Source organism: Acinonyx jubatus, chromosome X (assembly GCF_027475565.1).
Source record: "Acinonyx jubatus isolate Ajub_Pintada_27869175 chromosome X, VMU_Ajub_asm_v1.0, whole genome shotgun sequence".
In the NCBI taxonomy this organism is placed as follows: Eukaryota; Metazoa; Chordata; class Mammalia; order Carnivora; family Felidae; genus Acinonyx; species Acinonyx jubatus.
In genome coordinates this window covers 19,217,004-19,235,946 of record NC_069389.1, presented here as the reverse complement: position 1 = coordinate 19,235,946, position 18,943 = coordinate 19,217,004, and the positions used below count along the sequence as shown (strand labels likewise).

At 45.2% G+C, this 18,943-nt stretch overlaps 1 protein-coding gene across 1 annotated transcript in view; it reads right to left on the bottom strand.

The window, feature by feature from the left end:
• The window catches only part of PTCHD1 (patched domain containing 1), a 53,752-nt gene extending 35,061 nt beyond the window's left edge, over positions 1 to 18,691 (bottom strand). The window contains exon 1 of the mRNA XM_027054704.2: positions 18,254 to 18,691. Within this exon, the coding sequence (XP_026910505.1) occupies positions 18,254 to 18,604 (351 nt within the window). The 5' untranslated portion in view covers positions 18,605 to 18,691. The remainder of the gene's footprint in view (positions 1 to 18,253) is intronic.
• Positions 18,692 to 18,943: the final 252 nt, after the last annotated feature.

The following is an 18,943-nucleotide window of genomic DNA, read 5'->3' as shown; positions in this document are numbered from 1 at the left end:
GGGGAAGAGGAAGGGCTACCTCCCTAATTTATCCTGGCTGTCTCTTTGCTGCCTCCTCCTCCTCTACCGGTTAGCGGCACGACTGGATTGCAAACCTGTGAGGTTTACCCTGCACTTCCCGCCTCCTCAGCCTCAGCCAGCTGCTCTCAACCCTGCTCATTTGAACCACCTGTGGAACGCTACAAACTCAGAGGCCTGGGCCCAGCTTCGCCCCTCGGAATTGGAATCTTGTGGCGAAGACTCAGGCATCTGTATTTTAAAAAGCTTCCAGGGGGCCTCTACACACAGCCACCGACAATCCTGGAATCATTCCTCCAGTCCTGCCGATTCCACCTCCCCAGTCTCTCCAATCCATCCCTCGTGTTCCATTTCCATTGCTCCAGATTTGGGGATAGCCCTGATAATATATCTGGACGACAGAGACCGCTTCCCAACTCATCTTTTTTGCTTTTAGTCAATCCTCCAACTGCCACCAGATTTATGTTTCTAAAACACAGATTCAAACCTGTAGTCCCTCTGCTTTAAATTCTCCAATGGCTCCCCTCCGAATGAATGATGGAGGCTGTTTATTTCTTAGATGATGATGGAGAACAGCTGATCCTCATCCTAGGCAGGATCTGTCTCGGCTTAAAATGCTTTCTTTTTAAGCTTTTCTTTGAAAATAACTTAAGATTTGCAAGAAGATGTAAATGTAGATCAGAGTTCCTGTATATCCATCACCCAGCTTCCCCTAATGATAACTTCTTACATAGCCATAGTACATGATTAAAATGATGCAACTAAGGGGGGGAGCCCAGGTGGCTCAGTCAGTTAAGCGGCCAACTTCGGCTCAGGTCATGATCTCATGGTCCGTAGGGTTGAGCCCCGCATTGGGTTCCGTGCTGACAGCTCAGAGCCTGCAGCCTGCTTCGGATTCCCTGTCTCCCTCTCTCTCTGCCCCTCCCCCACTCATGCTCTCACTCTCTCCCTCTTTCTCTCTCTCTCAAAAATAAACATTAAACAAATTAAAAAACCATGAAACTGACTTTGGTACAACATTATTAACTCAACCACAGGTCTATTTGGATTTCTCCAGTTTCTACACATACTGTGTTTGTATGTGTCTGTGTGCATGTGCACATAGAATACTATGACATTTTATCACAAGCTAAATACAGTTTAAGAAGTATCTCTTTTTCTGTGTAGTAGTGGTTCTCAACTGTAGTCACACATTAGAAGTTCCTGGGGGATGGGATGCCTGGGTGGCTCGGTCAGTGAAGCATACACCATCAGTTCAGGTCATGATCTCGTGGTTCATGAGTTTGAGCCTCCCATCAGGCTCTGCACTGCCAGTGCTGAGCCCGCTTCAGATCCTCTCTTCCCCTGTTTCTGCCACTTCCCTGTGTTCTTTCTCTTTCTCAAAAATAAATAAACATTAAAAAAAAAAGTCAAGGGGGAGCTTTAAAAAAGTACCCATCTCAGACCCCACTGTAGACCATGCTTTCGGTCCAGCATTTCTCAGATTTTCATGTGCACACAAATCAATCGGGGATCTCGTGAAAATGCAGACTCTGATCTAGTGGGTCTGGGTGGAGCCTGGGATTCTGCAGTTCTAACAGGGTGCCAAGGGATGCCACTGCTGTTGCTGCTGCTGCGAGTCTGTGGACCACATTTGGAGTAGGCCACCCTGTTGCCAGACCCAGAGAATGAGAATCTATGGGTGTGAGACCTAGGCATGGTGGGTTTGAGTTCTTCCAATGATTCTGCCATGTAGCCAGGGTTGAGAACCACTGAACCATGTGATGGAATTTGAACGATGGGACCCTTGGAGGTCACATAGTTCCAACTTCTATTTGAACCATTCTAGGTCATTTCCTTCTCCTCTGATGAGCCATCCAAATGCCAACCAACCCTTGGAATTAAGGAATCCTCCTTTCTACATAACCCACACTGGTTTTCTGAGATTTAAAACTATCAGGTGCGAACTCTCTCAATTTGCCTTTCAGTTCCACTTCAGTTTCTTCTCTGTACTGTTGCCCATCTTGAGACAAAAGGGAAGATGAGACTCTCAAACCAGAATTTTGCTAAAGAGATGGCTTCTGATTTGCTACCTAGTCTCTCTTCATTCACTTGTCACTTGCCCTCCATGCCCATAGGTATTAGACCAATGCTCACTTTCTTTAGCACTTGACAAGATTCACTTTCAGCTACTGACCTTGTTTTCTGTCTTGCAGAGAAAAACCTAAGCCATCAGATGGAAATTACCTTCAACTTCCTGCCACCATATCTATAAAAATATTCACATCTATATGTTTCTGTCCTCTCCTCCTGTGGAAATCAAGGTCATGACCCCTACTCTAAGATCCATTTCTTCCATTAGATTCTGGCTTTCCTTTCCTTCTTCCTAGTCTTGTTTATCTCCTCCAACATGTCTCTGTTTCTACTAGTTCCTTACCATGAACTTTGAAATACACTGATGTCTCTCCCATGTTAAAAAACAGGCCTCATTGACCCTACTTCACTTCCAGCTTCTGCCACATCTCCCCTTCTTTAAGGAGCTCTTTATATTTTCTGTCTCCAACCACACTTCAGAGAGTGATTCATGCTTGCTAACTTCATTTCCTCACCTCCCACTCACTCCTCAAACCACTCCAGACTAGACTGTATCCCAGCACTCAACCAAAACTCAACAATGACTTCTAAGCATGCAGATCCAATGGCTACTTTTTAGTCCTCACTTTCCTAAACTCCTAGCAGATACTCACAGTTAAGTCAATAATGTGGGGTCAAAGCAGTACTTTAAAAATATGTAAGATGGTTAAGCATGTTGAGCTTTTCAAAGGGAATCCAGTAGGCTCCATTGAAGCATGGGTGTGCTTTCTTCACTGCTGCATCCTCTACTACGTGCCTGGCAAGCAAAGGTGGTCAATAAATATGTGTGATTTGACCTAAATTCTTCCTCTGCCATGATGAATTCCATGACATGACTTCTCCTCTCCTCCTACCTTAAAACCTGGCTTTCCTGTGTCCATCTAACTGACTCCTTCTACCTTTGCTTACCTTGTAAATCCGATATTAGTCAAGATTCTGTCTCTGGCACTTCTGATCTTTTCACATTCAAATGAACTCATCTTAGGCAGTGAATTCCATTGCCATGGTTTGGCTTGTCACCTTTATGCCGTCCTATCACTGGTTCACATCAATACCTCACCTCTCTTCCAGACTCCAGGTCTGTATTTCCATCTTCCTCCTAAAGATTTGCAAATCCATATTATGGCAATATTTCAACTGGTGTATATCCAACAGCAGAATCTTTTCCTCCAGATTTGTTCTTCCACCTGTTTCCTATTATCCTTAACAGCATCCTCCTCTTTCTCCTTACCCAGTTGGGAAACCTCTAGGCCAGTATCACCCTTTTCCCTTTGTTTACTCACAGATCCAATGAACCTGGCGTCCTGTTGATTCTACCTCCCTATTTTAGGGATAATATTTTCAGTATGTTCTGAAGCATATTAGTTCCTTGGGATGTTATTAGGTGTCACAAAAAAGGTAAAAAGTATCCATGACCAAATAAACTTGAGAAATGCTGAACTGGACAGAGTTAAATAGATTTCTTTAAGAGTAACTTTTAAAAACCTTTGATATGCTAATGTGCAGCTAATGTGCATTCAATACAGGGGATCTGATACTGAGATACCATAAACATTGTTTCCCAAAGGTATTTAGTCACAGAACCCTTTTTTTTTTTTTTTTTGGCAACATCAAGGGAAACTTTCCTAAAACACGTTTTGGAAAATGGTGGCCTAATCTATCTCCTCTTTTCTTCTATAGCTATCCTACTAAAAGCCTCCTGCTTACATAAAACATTTCCCTGGGTGGAGGAGGGGATTTCTCTGTCGCCAATATCTTGCCGCTGCAACTTAACCCCTACACTTCTATGAGCTATCCTTATAAAAATTGGATCATGACTCTCCTCAGAATGTAAGACATCCTGCCCCTTCCTTCTAAGTCATCTGTATCCCCACCGATTTTCTGCCCGCTTGCCCTGTCAATGACAGAGGAAATGTTGAAGTCTCCAACTAGAATAGTGAGTTTGTCTCTTTCTCCTTTCAGTTCTGTTCTATCATGTACTTTAATGCTCTGTTGTTAGGTGCAGGCATGTTTAGCATCTAATGTCCTTTTGGAGAATCAATCCCTTTATCATTATATAATGCTCTCTTAATTCTTGATAATTTTCCTTGTTCTGAAGTCAGCCATATCTGAAATTAATATAGTTACTCCTTCTGTATGTTGATTAGTGTTAACATGGTATAGCTTCCTCTATCCATTTAGTTTTAACCTCTCTAAGTCTTTATATTTAAAGTGGGTTTCTTATAGACAACATAGAGTTGGGTCTTGTTTTTTCTTAGTCCACTCTGACAGTCACTGTCTTTTAATCAGTATATTGATAGCATTCACATTTAAAGTAATTTTTGATACAATTGGATTAATATGTACTGTGGTTGTAACTGCTCTCTATTTGTTTCCTTTGTTCTTTCTTTTCCCCCTTCTTTTTCTGTCTTATCTGGTTTTGATAATTAAGTTTTTTCTTTTTATCTCTTCCCTTGACATATCAATTTTACTTCTTTCAAAAAAAATGTTTAGTGGTTGCCCTAGTACTTACAACATCTATTTACACCTAATCTAAGTGCACCTTCAAATAATACTGTAATGCTGCATGTGTAGTATAGTTGGGTTATAAGAGAGTATTTTCAATTCCTCCCTCCTGTCCCTGGTGACATGGCTGACATTTATTCCACTTAATCTGTATGTTATAATCAGATAATACATTGTTACTTTTATTGCTTTAAATAGTTATCTTTTAGGTCAATTACGAATAAGAAAACTAAAAAAAAAAAAGAATAAGAAAACTAAAAAGATTTTATTTTACCTTTTATTCCTTTTTTAACATTCATATAATAGATCTGAGTTTTTGACCCATATAATTTTTCTTTTGCTTGAACAACATTCTTACGGGACAAGTCTGCAGGCAGTGAATTCTTTCACTTTTTGTCTGAGAAATTTTTTTTTTATATCTCCTGCACTTTGAAGCATAGTTTTGCTGGATATAGAATTTTAGGCTGGTGAGATTTTTTCCTTTCAACTCTTTATAAATATTTCATTCCACTGTCTAACTGCTTCTGCGGTTTCTGATGAGAAGTCTGATGGAATTCTTATCCTTGTTTCTCTATATGCACAGTGTTTCCCCCCAACCTCACTCCTACCTGGCTCCTTCAAGATTTCCTCTTTGTTTTTGGTTTTCTGTGGTTTGAATATGATATGCCTAAGTGTGGTTTTATGGGTACTTATCCCCTTGGTGCTCTCTGAGCTACCTGGATCTGTAGTTTTGTGTCCATCATTAATTTTGGAAAGTTCTTGGCCATTATTATTTTAAATATTTCTTCTGCTGCATTTTCTCTTGTCCTTTTGGCATTCTAATTGTGTGTATATTTTGATATTATCCTACAATTCTTGTATGTTCTGAGATGTTTTCACTCTTGTATCTCTTTGTGCTTCAGTTTGTGAAGTTTCTGTTACCTTGTACTCAAGCTCACTGATTCCTTCCTGGGCGGTGTTGAGCCTACTGTGAGTCCATCAAAACCATTCTTCATTTCTGCTACAGTTTCAGTTTCTAGCGTTTCCTTGTGATTCATCCTGAGAGTTTCCATCTCTCTACTTATATCATTTATTTGTTCTTAATGTCTGCTTTTTCCATTAAACCCCATAACATATTAATGATAGTTATTTTAAACGTCCTGTCTGATAATTCTAACATCTGTGTCATATCTGAGTATGGTACTGATGCTTCCTTTGTCTCTTTGGACTATATATTTTTTTCTTTTGGCATGCCATACAATTTTCTTTTCCAAATCTGGACATGTCTCAGTTAATATCAACTGAGGTAAACAGGCCTTTATAGTGAGGACTTATGTTACTCTAGGGGAGCTGGGATGTATTTCATGTTTGCTGTGAGTATATGTACCAAAAGCTTCAAACTCCCCCATCGTCATTGTTTTTGTTTATTCTCTTGACTTCGGGCTTCCCTGTGTACTCCTTCACGGAGAGAGTTTGTGTCTTGCAGCTATAATCCACTATTATACTGGAACCTTGTTGATATGGTAAGATTTAAGGACAGCAAATGCTATATAATCTCCTGATGAAATCTCAGTCTTTAAGTGGGCCTGTGTGTTTTGGGGCTGTGACTTTCACAAATATTTCTCCAGGGGTAAAGTTTTTTCCCCATCCCCTACTTCCTTCCCTGGTCTGTTTCCTTGACGTCCTGACACCTGTGAACTCTTTTCCCCCACTTAGGTGAGACAGAAAGGCTGAAGGGGGCTTCAGTGGGCAGGAACCTAGGACAAAGTTTCAGAATTGCTCTCTAGCAAAATCTTCTCTAGACAGTAGGCCTTTCTTATGGAGGAAACTGGGTGGTTTTCATCACAATGATTACTCTTCCACCTCTCCCTGATAGACCTTCACTTTGGAATCTGGTGGGGTTTCTGGAAGTGAAGCCCAAGAAAGTGTGGGCCTCCTGATTCCTCTCCCTTTAAAGACAGTGACCACAGCTCCCAGGAGTCTCATGCTTCTCTACACTCATGGTTCCATCGATTTGTCAAAATTACCATGTAAGTGTTTCTACCAGAGCCTTCTGCTTCAGGTAAGCAGATTATGTCTATGTCTCTCTGGATGTGTCTGCCTCTACAGATTTTGGGATGAAAGTTTCCTTGTGACATCAGTTCTTTGATATGTCCAAGAGAAGTCATTGATTTTCAGTTTGTCTATGTTTTTCTTTGTGTAAGGGTGGGCAGGACCACTTCCAAACTCTTTACATGTTGAAGCCGATACTGCAGGATTTCCCCCCCACCCCGCCCTTACTCTGATACTGATTGAAATACTGCCTCAAGGCCATCAGACACGGGGGTGGGGGGGTGGGGGGGGTGGGGGGGTGGGGCACGCCTCACTCATGTATTTCTGTATTTCATGGCGGCAGTCTGGTGTAGTTGTTTTTAAATGATGATTTAGAAGCCGGTCCTGTGTTTGAATCTTTATTCCACTGCTTATTAATTAAGCCCTATGATGTATCAGTTATTTATCTGTGAAAAGCAGTACTGTTGACTAGAACTTTCTCTGATGATGAAAATATTCTTTACCTGTTCTGTCCATTACAGGCACGTGTGGCTATTGAGCATTTGAAAAGTGGCTATTGCAACTGAGGGAAGGAATTTTTAATTTTGTTAATTTAAATTTAAATCAAATAGCTACACATGGCTAGTGGCTTCTGAATTGGACAGTGCGGGTTTAAGGCTTTAGAAGTATAAACAGTGGATGAACAGATATGCTATTTTTTAATTTTCCTTGGGTCATTCAAAGTGAAAATAGAGACAGATGTAACATTACACTATCTGGGAGTCTAAGGCCATGTCAGCAAAGCTTTTGGTTAACGAAAGGTAGTCACGGACCCTACGGGTACTTTTTACAAAAGGAGATGGTGATGTGAAACATGTGAATTGATTCTGGTGCTTGTTCTTTTCCCTTGGGAATCCTCAGAGGCTTGTTCTCTTGCTCTGGACAAACATGCATTCATTGCAGATACTCTGCAATTTGTGTGGCTTTAGGCACTTTGCACTTTATGAATTTTGTTTACATATGTATCTCCTTTTATCTTCTTACCCCGTGATGATATTGCTGGTCCCCTTTTATGGGTGAGGAAATTGAGACCCCAGATAGGTTAAGTGACTTGATCAAGGACACATTAATGGTTCACAGCGTCAAACCCAGAACTTTGGGGCTCTGAAATACTTATTTCCACTATGCCCAAACCAGCACTTACTGAACTTCACTCCAGTTCTACTTTACCTCTCTTTAACATCACTGACATCAGACAGTAGTTGAAACTGAACATTAGCTGCCAGGGCCCTCGCTGTGGACACCTCACCTCTGGCAACCACAGAGCTGGGTCCTGGTCTCAAAAATGCAACGTGCAGCTCCTCTGTGTACCCACTGCACCTTCTGGTTTGATGTAAAGAGACTTTCTACAAAGGCAAATGGCAGGTAACCCTGTGTGGGAAGTCTTTGGGAGAAATTCTGGAAGCCTTGGCAATCGCACAGTGATGGTAGCAACAACATCCACAGTGTAGATGTGTGTGTGGGTAGGGAGCTTATCTCTCCCCCATTCCATCTTAGAGCGTCCTTTCTTCTGTTCAGCCATCTTCTTCTAGCCTCCAGCCCCTGGAGACAGGCAGTAGAGCCGGCCCCTCTGCCCAATATGCTCGCCTTGAACTGCAGACTTAAAAGGGTTGGACTTACGTAGTTCCCTTTGCACAACAGCTGTTACACTCTCGTTCAGAATTAACTGCTGGGCAAATATATTTTGCACCCTGCCTATATATGTGGACCAAGTTCTACACAGAGGGAGACTGTAGTTTTGGAATTAGACCTGGCAGCTAATTACTAAGATGCATTATAGAAGCGGCTCTCAAAGTGTGTTCCCTGGACCGGCAGGAACAGCATCATCTTGGGAACCTGTTAGAAATGCAAATCCTCAGGCCCCACCTCAGACCTATAGAATCAGAAATTCTGGGGGTGAGACCTAAAATCTGTGTTTGGACAAGCCCTCCAGGGGAGATCCGCTCAAGCTGGAGAAGCACTGTTTTACAGAATGGAGGCAATTAAATGGCCCTGAGTAATTAGTCAGAATACACAAAGGTTTCTCCCAAGCCACCGCTCTTGTCAGTGTGGTCCTCAGACCAGCAGCTGCAGCGGCCCTGGGAGCTTGTTAGAAGTGTGGAACTCAGGGCTGCTGTCCCAGACCTACACCGAATGAGAATATGCGTGTTCATAAAATTCCCAGGAAATTTGAAAGCATATTCAGATTTGAGAAGGACTGCTAATTGTCACTTACACTGAGGTTCGTTCCATTTGAAGAGTTCAGGCATAGAGAACCAGGGAGGCAGGGGAATTTTCTTTGCTGGATTTGATTTTGATCCTAAATAATTATAGATTTCTTTTATAACCCCATAAAAAGAAATTTTAGAAAGGAGAAGGTGGGGGAAATGCATTGACCTAAATGATTAAAACCCCCAGTCAGCAAAATTTTACATTTCACAGTTTCAAAGGGCTTTACGATGATCACTCTGCCTGGTTCTCCTGATCTCTGACAATTCCGGACACACTTTCCCTTTGAAGTGCTTGCAGATCTACTTATGTCGGTGAGATTTCTCAGGGAAACACTCTAGTCATGTAAATTAACTCTCTCACCGAAATTGCTGGAGAATCCCTGTCTGGCTTGCTGTGAGGAGTGGTGAAGGAAACCTTCCAACAGGGGCCCGTGGCCTCGCAGAGCTTTTAATTCCAAAGACACTTCCCTGGGCAGCAAGTGAAGGCTTCCTTTGTGTGTGAAGCCTTGTCGAGCAGGAAGATGAGGTTCTGAGCTCTGAGGAAGCATCTTGATGAGGCAAAATGCAATCCAGCCGTCCGTCCCCCGCCCCCTCCCCCCCGCCCTGCCCCCTGCCTGCCTAGGAACTTAAGAGCTGCATGTTCAGCAGTAGGACGACGCCAGTCATCTGTTGAGACTCAGAGTCATTAGAGGCCAACACATTGCCAATTTGAGTATTAAGAACGTAGACTGAGCACCCATTATTGCCTGGCGGATCAAAGACAAAAATGCTTACATGTGTATTTACTCAACAGGCAGTGATGGCTCTGGAAGCGCTGGCACACATGAAGGGATAACAGTCATTTTCAAGGCCAAGAGCAGAAATGTTAATCCACCCAGCGGAAGGGTGTGGTCACACAGTGCCATCACATACCTTGTCTCGGTGCGTCCTTACATAGGTGGGTGATATTACAGTCAATGCACAGGAGGAACCTGCTTCTCAGGGAGTTAGGCAACTAACTCAAAGTCACATACTTAGGAAAACTGGGACCTGAGCTTGGCTTTTCTGACCCCAAATCCAGTATTCTGTTCACAACAGTGAAGTTTGAGCCTTGCTGCTCAAAGTGCGCCCCACTGACCCCCAGCATCACCTGAGAGCTCGTTAGAGATCCAGAATTTGGCGGGGGGGGGGGGCGTCTTCCCAGGCTTAATCAGAATCTGTATTTTCACAAGATGTCCAGGTGATGTGTGGGCACATGAAAGAGTCCAAGAGCCAGTAATCTTTTACTCAGTACAAGCACCTGCCTAGATGCCGAACCAAAGCAAGAACCAAAACAAAAGGCAATAATGCAGGCCTCACAAAACTAAGGTGCTGAGTATCACAAAGATTTTGGGGGGCACTTCTAGTGATAGTTCTCTAGCAGAGATGCATTTTTGCCCCTTGAGATAATTAGGCAGAGTTGGCACAGCTGTGGTATTTGGCAAAGTCATGGAACCTGTGGGAAAATGGGCAAAGGAATCTCACCTTCAGTGCTGAGAAATTAGCAGTTCTAGTGTGACCAAAATAAATCAATAGGGAAGGAAGAGCACATTTTCCATTCTACAAGCCATCAACCAGCAATAATTTATCAACTACCTGCCGCATACTTCACATTGTGGTAGGCTCTGGGAGAAATTTAGGAGTAGGAGACCTTGTTCCTGCCCTTGAAGAGCTTCCAATCTTGTTCAAGAGAAAGTATCACGTGACAATACAGCAAATTATATAATAATGTATAGTTAAGCATTAAGGAATGTGGATATGGCCGAAAGCCAGATAGATTTAAGGAAGGGAAGGAGCCACGAATGTGGGAAGGCCTCATAAAGTAGGAGGCAGGTGAGTTGGACCCAAAGTAAGGAATTAATGCATTTCTAGGGAGGAGAGCAACAGGTCCATGTGTGGAGGTGGAGGTATGAGAAGCAGGCTGCAGACTTCTCTAGGACTCACAGAGGGAAGGGGGGCTGGATCCAGGCCACTCAGACCTGGGGGTTTAGCACAGAAAACCCCGAGTCCTCGTGGTGTCCCGGCCCTGTTGGGAATCATCTTTATTGCCATCCAGTGGCAGAACTGAAATCCTTAAAATGGTAGTGGATCAAATCGAATTCAAGAATAATGAAACGTCTATGCTGGATCATTCTTGTCTGTAAACTTCATGGAAATGGGGTCATGGCCATTTTGTTGAGTGAAGGGATGAACATTCCTGAGGAATGTGAGCCCTAAGCCCTGAGATGTATAACTCTAGATGCATCTCTCAGCTCATGCTCCTCTCTACATGCCAAGTCCTCTCGCTCTGAACACCTACGACTCTTTGCCTGAGGCTTTTATAAAACAACAATTCTGTTACAGGGACACATATGGAATCTGGAATTGTCAAACCCTTATTTAGTGCCCCCGGATATTGGGGAATGAATATCCGGCTTCTTCTTCCACAGGTGGGATAGTTTGGACATGTGCTCTACAGTGTCCCCCAGAGTTCCCCAGTGACATGGGGCCCCAGGTGCCCACAGTGGACACTTGGCTCCTGTGACTGGCTGCCTGCTTCTTCATTTCCTGTCCCCACTTTCTTGCCGAGATTTTTGGGTATCACCTTCCCAGGTACCTGCTTGCATTAAAATCCTCATCTCGACCATACTCGGAGCCCACAAGTTCAACTTTAAGTGGAAGACCTAACAGTGGGGATCTTTGAAAATACCAGAAACAATATTCTCAAGAGGATTTCTTAGAGAGCAAGAAGATAAAAATAGCCTCCCGGTTCCCTCATTGCCTCCTTTGGTTCAAAATATGAATTCTGAAGTTGAAGGCATGACATATTATTCAGGGCTTCCCATATAAAATAACAACTGGTGTTGATTTCCCTTTTTTTTTTTTTTTGGTCTCTTAAAGGTTAGAGATTACTCACCTCCCCTGCTGGTCATTAAATCAGTCTGGCAGGACTCCTCGGAAGTTCTGTGGCCTTCCGGGCATGTGGCGGCAGACAGGCCTGCTTGCTGTGATGTGCTACCAAGCAGGTGACTTCAAAGGTCTGTGTCAAGCCTCTCTTGAGTATCACTTGGGGCTCACACTGAGCCCCAAAGTCAGGTACCAGATGGCGCATCTCACCATCTCACTGAGTCAGAGTTGACCAGATCCCTAGCACTGTGTACCTCCCTAGCTCCTGTGCCAAGGGGTGCTGCCCCCTCTCAGGCAGGGAAGAACGAATTTCTTTCAGCTTGCTTCTCCTTCCTTCGGGCTTTGTAAGGAATCACCAGTTAGATGCTCAGCTGTTCTGTGAGGTTAAGAAGTGTGCTGAGTCTTGAGCAGTTTGGTTTTGGTGTTCAGATTTGAAAATCATGCTTCTCTTACTCTAATAGAGCATCTCTTAAGATACTAGGAGTCACTAAAAAGGTGGCCTTCCTCTCACACTACTGCTTTAGTTTTACATTTCAGTTTAAATGAACACTTTACCCAGATTTGTCCCAAGTGCTTATCCACATGGGGAAGTAAGAGATTGCTCCCCCAATCTCGAAGAGACAAGCCGGGTGGGCATTTGAGAATACTATTTGCACCACGGAAATGTGCTCAGGAGGCAGACAACCTGAGAAGAATACTGTGCCTGGATGATTGGGATGCACACCTATGAAGTGAAAGGAGAATGAATAGTGATCTCTCTCTCTCCCGAATTTTCCCCTAGTGCAAAGATAAAATGCAAAAGCCAATTGGCTGGCCCAGCAGATGCACACACGTTGCCCTTTCAGGCTCGTGCTCAATCTTTTCTAAGACTATCTGCCACTAGAATAACTCACTGGAGGACCCGGGCTGCTCGAGTCGTCAGAGCACCTGTCACCAGGAAAAGCGCCCTGAGATGCAAGAGCAGATTCCAGCACCAGCATCTGCACAGACGCCCTTGAAGGTGGCCTCCAAACCCAAGGCTCTTTGGTCCACTGTTCCTCGGGGGCGAACTCTTTCTTTTTTCATTTAATGTTCAGCAAAGCCAAGCAGATGGACCAGGCAACAAGGCATTGCCTTGTGCCTCCTCAGCAGGCCACCGCTCACAGGGAGGTCTCACACACTGTCAGGAGGAGGCCGGCCTCGTGGGTGGCTGCTGCTGACGGCGGGTCAGGCCTGCCGACAACGACGGCCACGCTGACAAGCCTTAGCTTTGCCATCCCAGCAGTTGGACTGTATTCAGTTCCTCGGGTCCTGCTACGGCGAGATTTAGACCATAAAGGACAGAGGTGTGAGACAGAGCAGGAGAAGCGCATCTTGGGGAAGGTTACCCTGCACAATCTCATCTCTGCCCAACTTCACAAAAAGAGCGTCTCCTCAGAGGTGGTAGTATTTGTCCCCAGCCCAAGTTCTGTAACATATGAACTTCTTGTTGGCATTCTTTTATTCTGTGTACTCAGTGCAGCTGGGGAAAAAAAACCCTAAGAAAGCAAGAGAAACACAAATGAACCTCTTCAAGCAGGGCTGGGGCCAGATAATTCTTAGCTAAGGGGTGCTGTCCTGTGCGTACGGGATGTTTAACAGCATCTGTGACCTCCACCCACTAGATGCCAGCAGCAACTCACCCTCAGATGTGACAGTTAAAAATGTCTCCAGCCATTGCCAAGTGTCCCCTGGGGGGAGGGGTGAGACCCACTGCCTTCCAGGCTATTTAATAGTGTTAACTTCCTGTAATTGTCCCAGTAAAGGGGCTTGGAATACAGTACGGGAACTTCTTCATGTAAAAGACCAAAGAGTAAATATTTGTAGGCTTTGAGAGCCTCATGCCATCTCTGCCTCATATTCTTTGTTTTTGTCTTGTTCTGTTACAATCTTTTAAAACCATAAAAACGCCTTCTGACCTCAAAGCTAGGTTGGAATGTGCCGATCCTTAGCCTACATACAGAGAGTGATGATGGCAGTTCCCACAATGATTGCAAGTGCTGAGGCAGTATTTGGAAACACTGGGGTCTGGATACTGCTACAATGTGTTCATGACCCTGACCTAGCAGTTATGCTGCCCTTCTTGGGAAGCCTGAAGTAATTAATCCCAAATTAAATTCTCTGAATCTTGTTTTGCAACCTAGTTCTATTTAATGTATTCAAACGTGAGAAGTTTAAATGAAATAGAAAGTCAACAGTTGAACAAAGTGAGATTCCCCAGTAAGTGGAAGAATGTCTGCATGGTGAGGATGTGTCCTTCCATTGGTTTGGAATAAACTATCCTGTGAGGGTCCTTCGAAAAGGACGGTGTACAAAGGAAATGCCCCCACACAATTCCCAAACTGAAATACGTTTTAATAGGACTACAGAGGTTATCCAGGAAGGAAGAATCCTGGAAAAAGAAAGGACTAGAAACTGCTTGTAGAGCCGTAAACATTTTAAAAATGTCATTGTGAAAATGCATGTCAAAGTAGTTTCTATGGAATTTTCTTTACCCATCACATAAGTGTCTGAGTAAACTAGGGCAAGTGCATTTGACAAGTTGTTTCTTGAGGGTTTACTATGTGCCAGGAACTGTGTGAGGCATTGGATTTGAATCCACCTGGACAGTTGAACGGTGCTCACATAGGAAATAGCTTCATCCAATCATCCAGGGATTTTTCCAGTAAAACATTTTAGATTTCTGTCTTTGTGTATTGCTAATTCCAAGTATCTTATGCTTTACTTTGGGCATTTAGAGTTTCTATATGTGGATTTTCACTGACACCAGACAGAATCAGTTAAGAAAATGTCCTTATTATCCAGTTACTACTGTTAGGACACTATGAGATGGGCGTGAGACTTTAGTCAAGTATAGTTCATTTGGGTTTTAAAAATGTACATTTAAATCATTCAAGTAGTTTATCATATGCGAGGCAGTACATTATAGTGAAGAGTACTGGTCTGGGAGTCAAAACCCTGTCCTGCCCTGATTCTGTCCTTGTCTTCTTTCCCTGGATAAGTGAGTTAATTTCTATGGCGATTTCTCATCTGTAAAATGGGATCATAGCACTTATACCCTAAGGTGTTTACTGTATTTATATGTTTATACATATACATTATAAGTTATATACGTTGATACATATACATTTATAACTTATAGAGTGCTATAAACGTCATGTCACTATTATAAGCACTGGGTTAAACAGGTTCTTCCTTCTACATGGATGATTCTGGAATAAATCAAGCACTGTCTTGGTCACACCCCAGGTCAATTACCAACAACACTTTACACTTCATTTTCAGCGATCAAGAAGAAACATATTTATGAAAGCTCATGAGGCACTCCTCTGAAATTTGCTCTGAGATGAACATCATGAATTTTCTGTTAAAATATAATAATGGGCTAAATTTAATCTTCTAGTGAAACGAAGACATTTAAAGACGTTCAGAAATTAATGGTTGATCCTTTACCAGCACCATCAGGCCCCACCCACCTACACCCCAAACTACATCTTGGCCCCAGAGACTTCAGAGGAAACCACTGCTAGGGATGGTCACCCTTGTCATAGTTTGGGGTCGAAATCTACGCTGCAGACCCGGAGTACGACAACCATGTCACTTGCACAAATTTGAGAAAGCTCCTCCAAATGAGATAGGCTGGATTTTCAAATGTGGTTTTTTTTTTTTTTTTTTTTTTTTTTTGGTGATACTCTGAAGTATATTTAAAAAAAAAATCAACCTGGGTTTTCACTTTTTGTCATCATCCCTCTTCTATTTTTGGTCAAAAGTAGCTGGACTAATAGCCTGAGAAGAAGGCTCTCCTTCATTAAATGGGTACAACCGCAGAGTACTATGAGGAGTAAGTGACACAGCCCTGCAACATACGTCCTCCGGTTTCATAATGGGGCCTGCGAAAGCCTTTATAAAGCCCTGCTTATGCTTTGTCCACTTCGTTTCAAATGTGATGCCATTCAATGGGCAGGAGCCGGATGGCGTTGTGTGCAATGTGAGCTGTCAGGGCCGTCCTTGATGCCAGCAGCAAAGTATCAGGATAACACTAGTATGGGCAGAAACAGTGACTCTTTCACTCTTAACACCTTTTGTAAAGGACAAGTCTTCATCATGTCTCTAATGGAAAGAAAGAAAAATAATGATAAGTGCTCATTCCCACACTTTCTATTTCCATGAATACTGGAGGTCCATTTTTCTGTGCCCAGCTCCATACCTACCCGCTATAGGAGTTGGATGTAGAAAGAAAAAAAAGGATATATACAATTGAAGGCATTTCCCTCAGTTTCCTAGGTTTGAGTTTTTATAAACTATGTGAATTCATTTGACCAGACAGCCATCAGCTAGAAATGGCTTCTGACCACTATTTGACTTGGTTTTGATTTTCCCCAGACACCTAGCACATGAAAAACCATCTTGAATCTGAAAACAATTCACTGATAAGACCACTGTCCTTTAAAGTTGCCCTTTAGCCACAGAGGCAAAGACAGCCTCCCTCTCTCTCCAGTCCCAACTTTGTCAGATAATACAGTTTTCTGTCCTGAACAGATCAAAATCAAATAGGAGTGAAACAATCCTGTTGAAAAGAGATCTGATGTGCCTGTTGGTGTCTCATTAACCTTGAGAGTGAATGTAACTGGTGACTGCCCGTCACAGTGGCGTGATGGTTTGTTGGGAGGGGGGGAAGCCAGTGGAAACATCATCGGGGGGGGGGATACAGAGAGAAACATCTTTTACTAGATCATATATCAAAACATGGGGCAGCTTTCCAACTGTCGGGACTGGCTAAGTTATAGTTTCTTTAAACCTGCAATGAAACTATTAACGTGTTTTCTTGGGCAAGCATTTGGAGCAGTATTGTTCTGTGTGTCATATTATGTTCACTGAAGTACTGGCACACACACAAAAAACACTTCAATGTTGGAAGCATGATCATAAGAAAAGCAAATATTTCCGGACTACTGTTACTAAGGTTCTGTGATGATGTGTGTGCCATTAAAAATGTCACAAGCCACCCAACGTGGGAAGGTCCTGATTCCATTGAGTCCCTAGTCGCATTCCCCTCGTTACTAATTGCTGATTGATAACACATCAACAGATGGAGGAAGGAAAATAACATAGAAAAATTAGCTGGTCTCCAGGGATAAAGGGTTACCTATAGAGGAAAAGAGGAGAGAGTTCCCCAGGTTCACTGGTTGACTCCCCTTGGCATAAGTAGATTAGAAATCTAACTGGCCCGATAATCCCAAATCTGGACCCGAGCCCCTCACAAAACCAGCACCTTTCCTGCCTCTGCCCCAGGGCTCTGGCTGCGACTGGTTCCTGCCGGCCCTCTGCAGAGGGGCACCTTAAGTAAACAAGCCCCATAATCCCCACCAGGGGCTTGTATGGAACCTTCTCACCTCTTTTTTGCTTTTCTCTGGGAAGGTCTCCACTTTTCCATCTCTAGTCCTCACTCCTCTGCTTTTCTTAGGAACTTCCTGAAAGTTACCACCATTAACCTCACTTTTCACATCAAATTCCCACCTCGGGCTGACGGCATAACCTGTTTCCACCAGTGTCACCCTCTACCCAGCTGCTGAGTTTCCTGTGCTCTTCTTAGAGCCACACAGCCTGGCTTCTGTCCTCCCCCTTCTGCCTCTGCCCCTCATCCTCACGCCCAAATGCACCCAAATAAAAGTGGATTAATCGAATCTCTATTTTCCCAAAGAAGTTTCTGCTTTTCGAAAGAGGGGAGCTACTGTGAAAGACGAAATAACTGCGAATTACAGACATCATTTCCTACCCCAGAAGACAGAGATGGCCACCTCGCTCTGGGGAAGAGGGCGGAAGGGCAGCCCCATGTCCTCACCAGGGAGCATACTTCCTTCTGGGTGGGTACGAGGCATTTTCCTCAGCATCCCGCCTCACATTCCTTTGGCCCCTCCCGGCCCCTGCAAGCAGCCTTTCCCACATCATTCCGAAGGCCAGAGGAAGGGAGAAAAGAATGGGAGAGGGGACTCTGAATCGCCCCCAAGCATAATACTTTGTTTTCAAGTAGCAGGACTTTCCAGAATGTCTCCTCTTGTTCTGTTCCTTCCTGGCCGTTACCCCCAAGCCTCCCCACCCCCAAGACCACTGCAACCAAAACAAGCGCACCGACCACAGCACCGTGGCTGCCGCCGCCCCAACTGTTGCAGCAGCTGCCGGGGTGGCGGCGACAGTGGCGAGGGCAGGGCCGGGCCCGGACCCGGACCCGGACGCTCCCCGCCCAGGAGGCTAGGAGGCTCCGGGCGGCCTCCGAGGGGCACGCGGTGCAGGGGAGCCCCTGCGGCAGCCGCCTGGGATGGTAGAGGCGGCGCTCTCAGCCCGGACCCCCGCGCAGAGCCAGCCCAGCCGCGCCAGCGGCACGGGCGGGAGGCTGCCCGCGCCCGCCCCTCTCTCACCTTTAAGATCAGGTCAGTGTGATGCTGGTCCAGCATGTTGGCTTTCTGGAAGGAGGTGACGATGACCCGGCCGTAGCGCCCGGGGGTCTGCAGGTCCGAGTAGAGTCGGTGTTTGGAGCGGTTGACCGGGAAGAGGCTGTTGACGAGGTTGCGCTCGATCTTGGCGAGGCTGTGCTGGGGCGCCAGCAGGTGCTCCACGCTCTCCTCGACCTGGTAGCGGCTGAAGCTGGCGCCGAGCAGGATGGAGATGAGCACGGGCGCCGAGGCGAAGAAGACCGGGTGACTGGCAATGAAGTGGCCGAGCCGGGAGAAACACGTCCTCAAGCCCCTGTGCAGAACCTGCCGCAGCATCCTAGAGCAGAGCGGGCGCGGGAGGAGGGCGAGGCGCACGCTCGGCGCGGGCTCGGGCGGCGGCGGCGGCGGCGGCGGCGGTGGTGGCGCCCGCGGCGGCGACGGCGGCGGCGGCGGCGGCGGCGGAGGCGAGACCCGGAGCTCTCCCGGAGCCGCGGCACCACCATCGGGGAGTCCCGCGCCGCGCCTCGGGAGGGTCCCCTCGGGCCGGAGACACGCCCTCCTGCCCGCGGCCGCGCCGGCCCAGAGAGCCCCCCAGCCTGGCGGCCTCCGCGCCGCCCCCACCCCGCCCTACCCCGTGCGCCCTCCCCACCCCCCGCCGCCTCCCAGCCCGAGGGG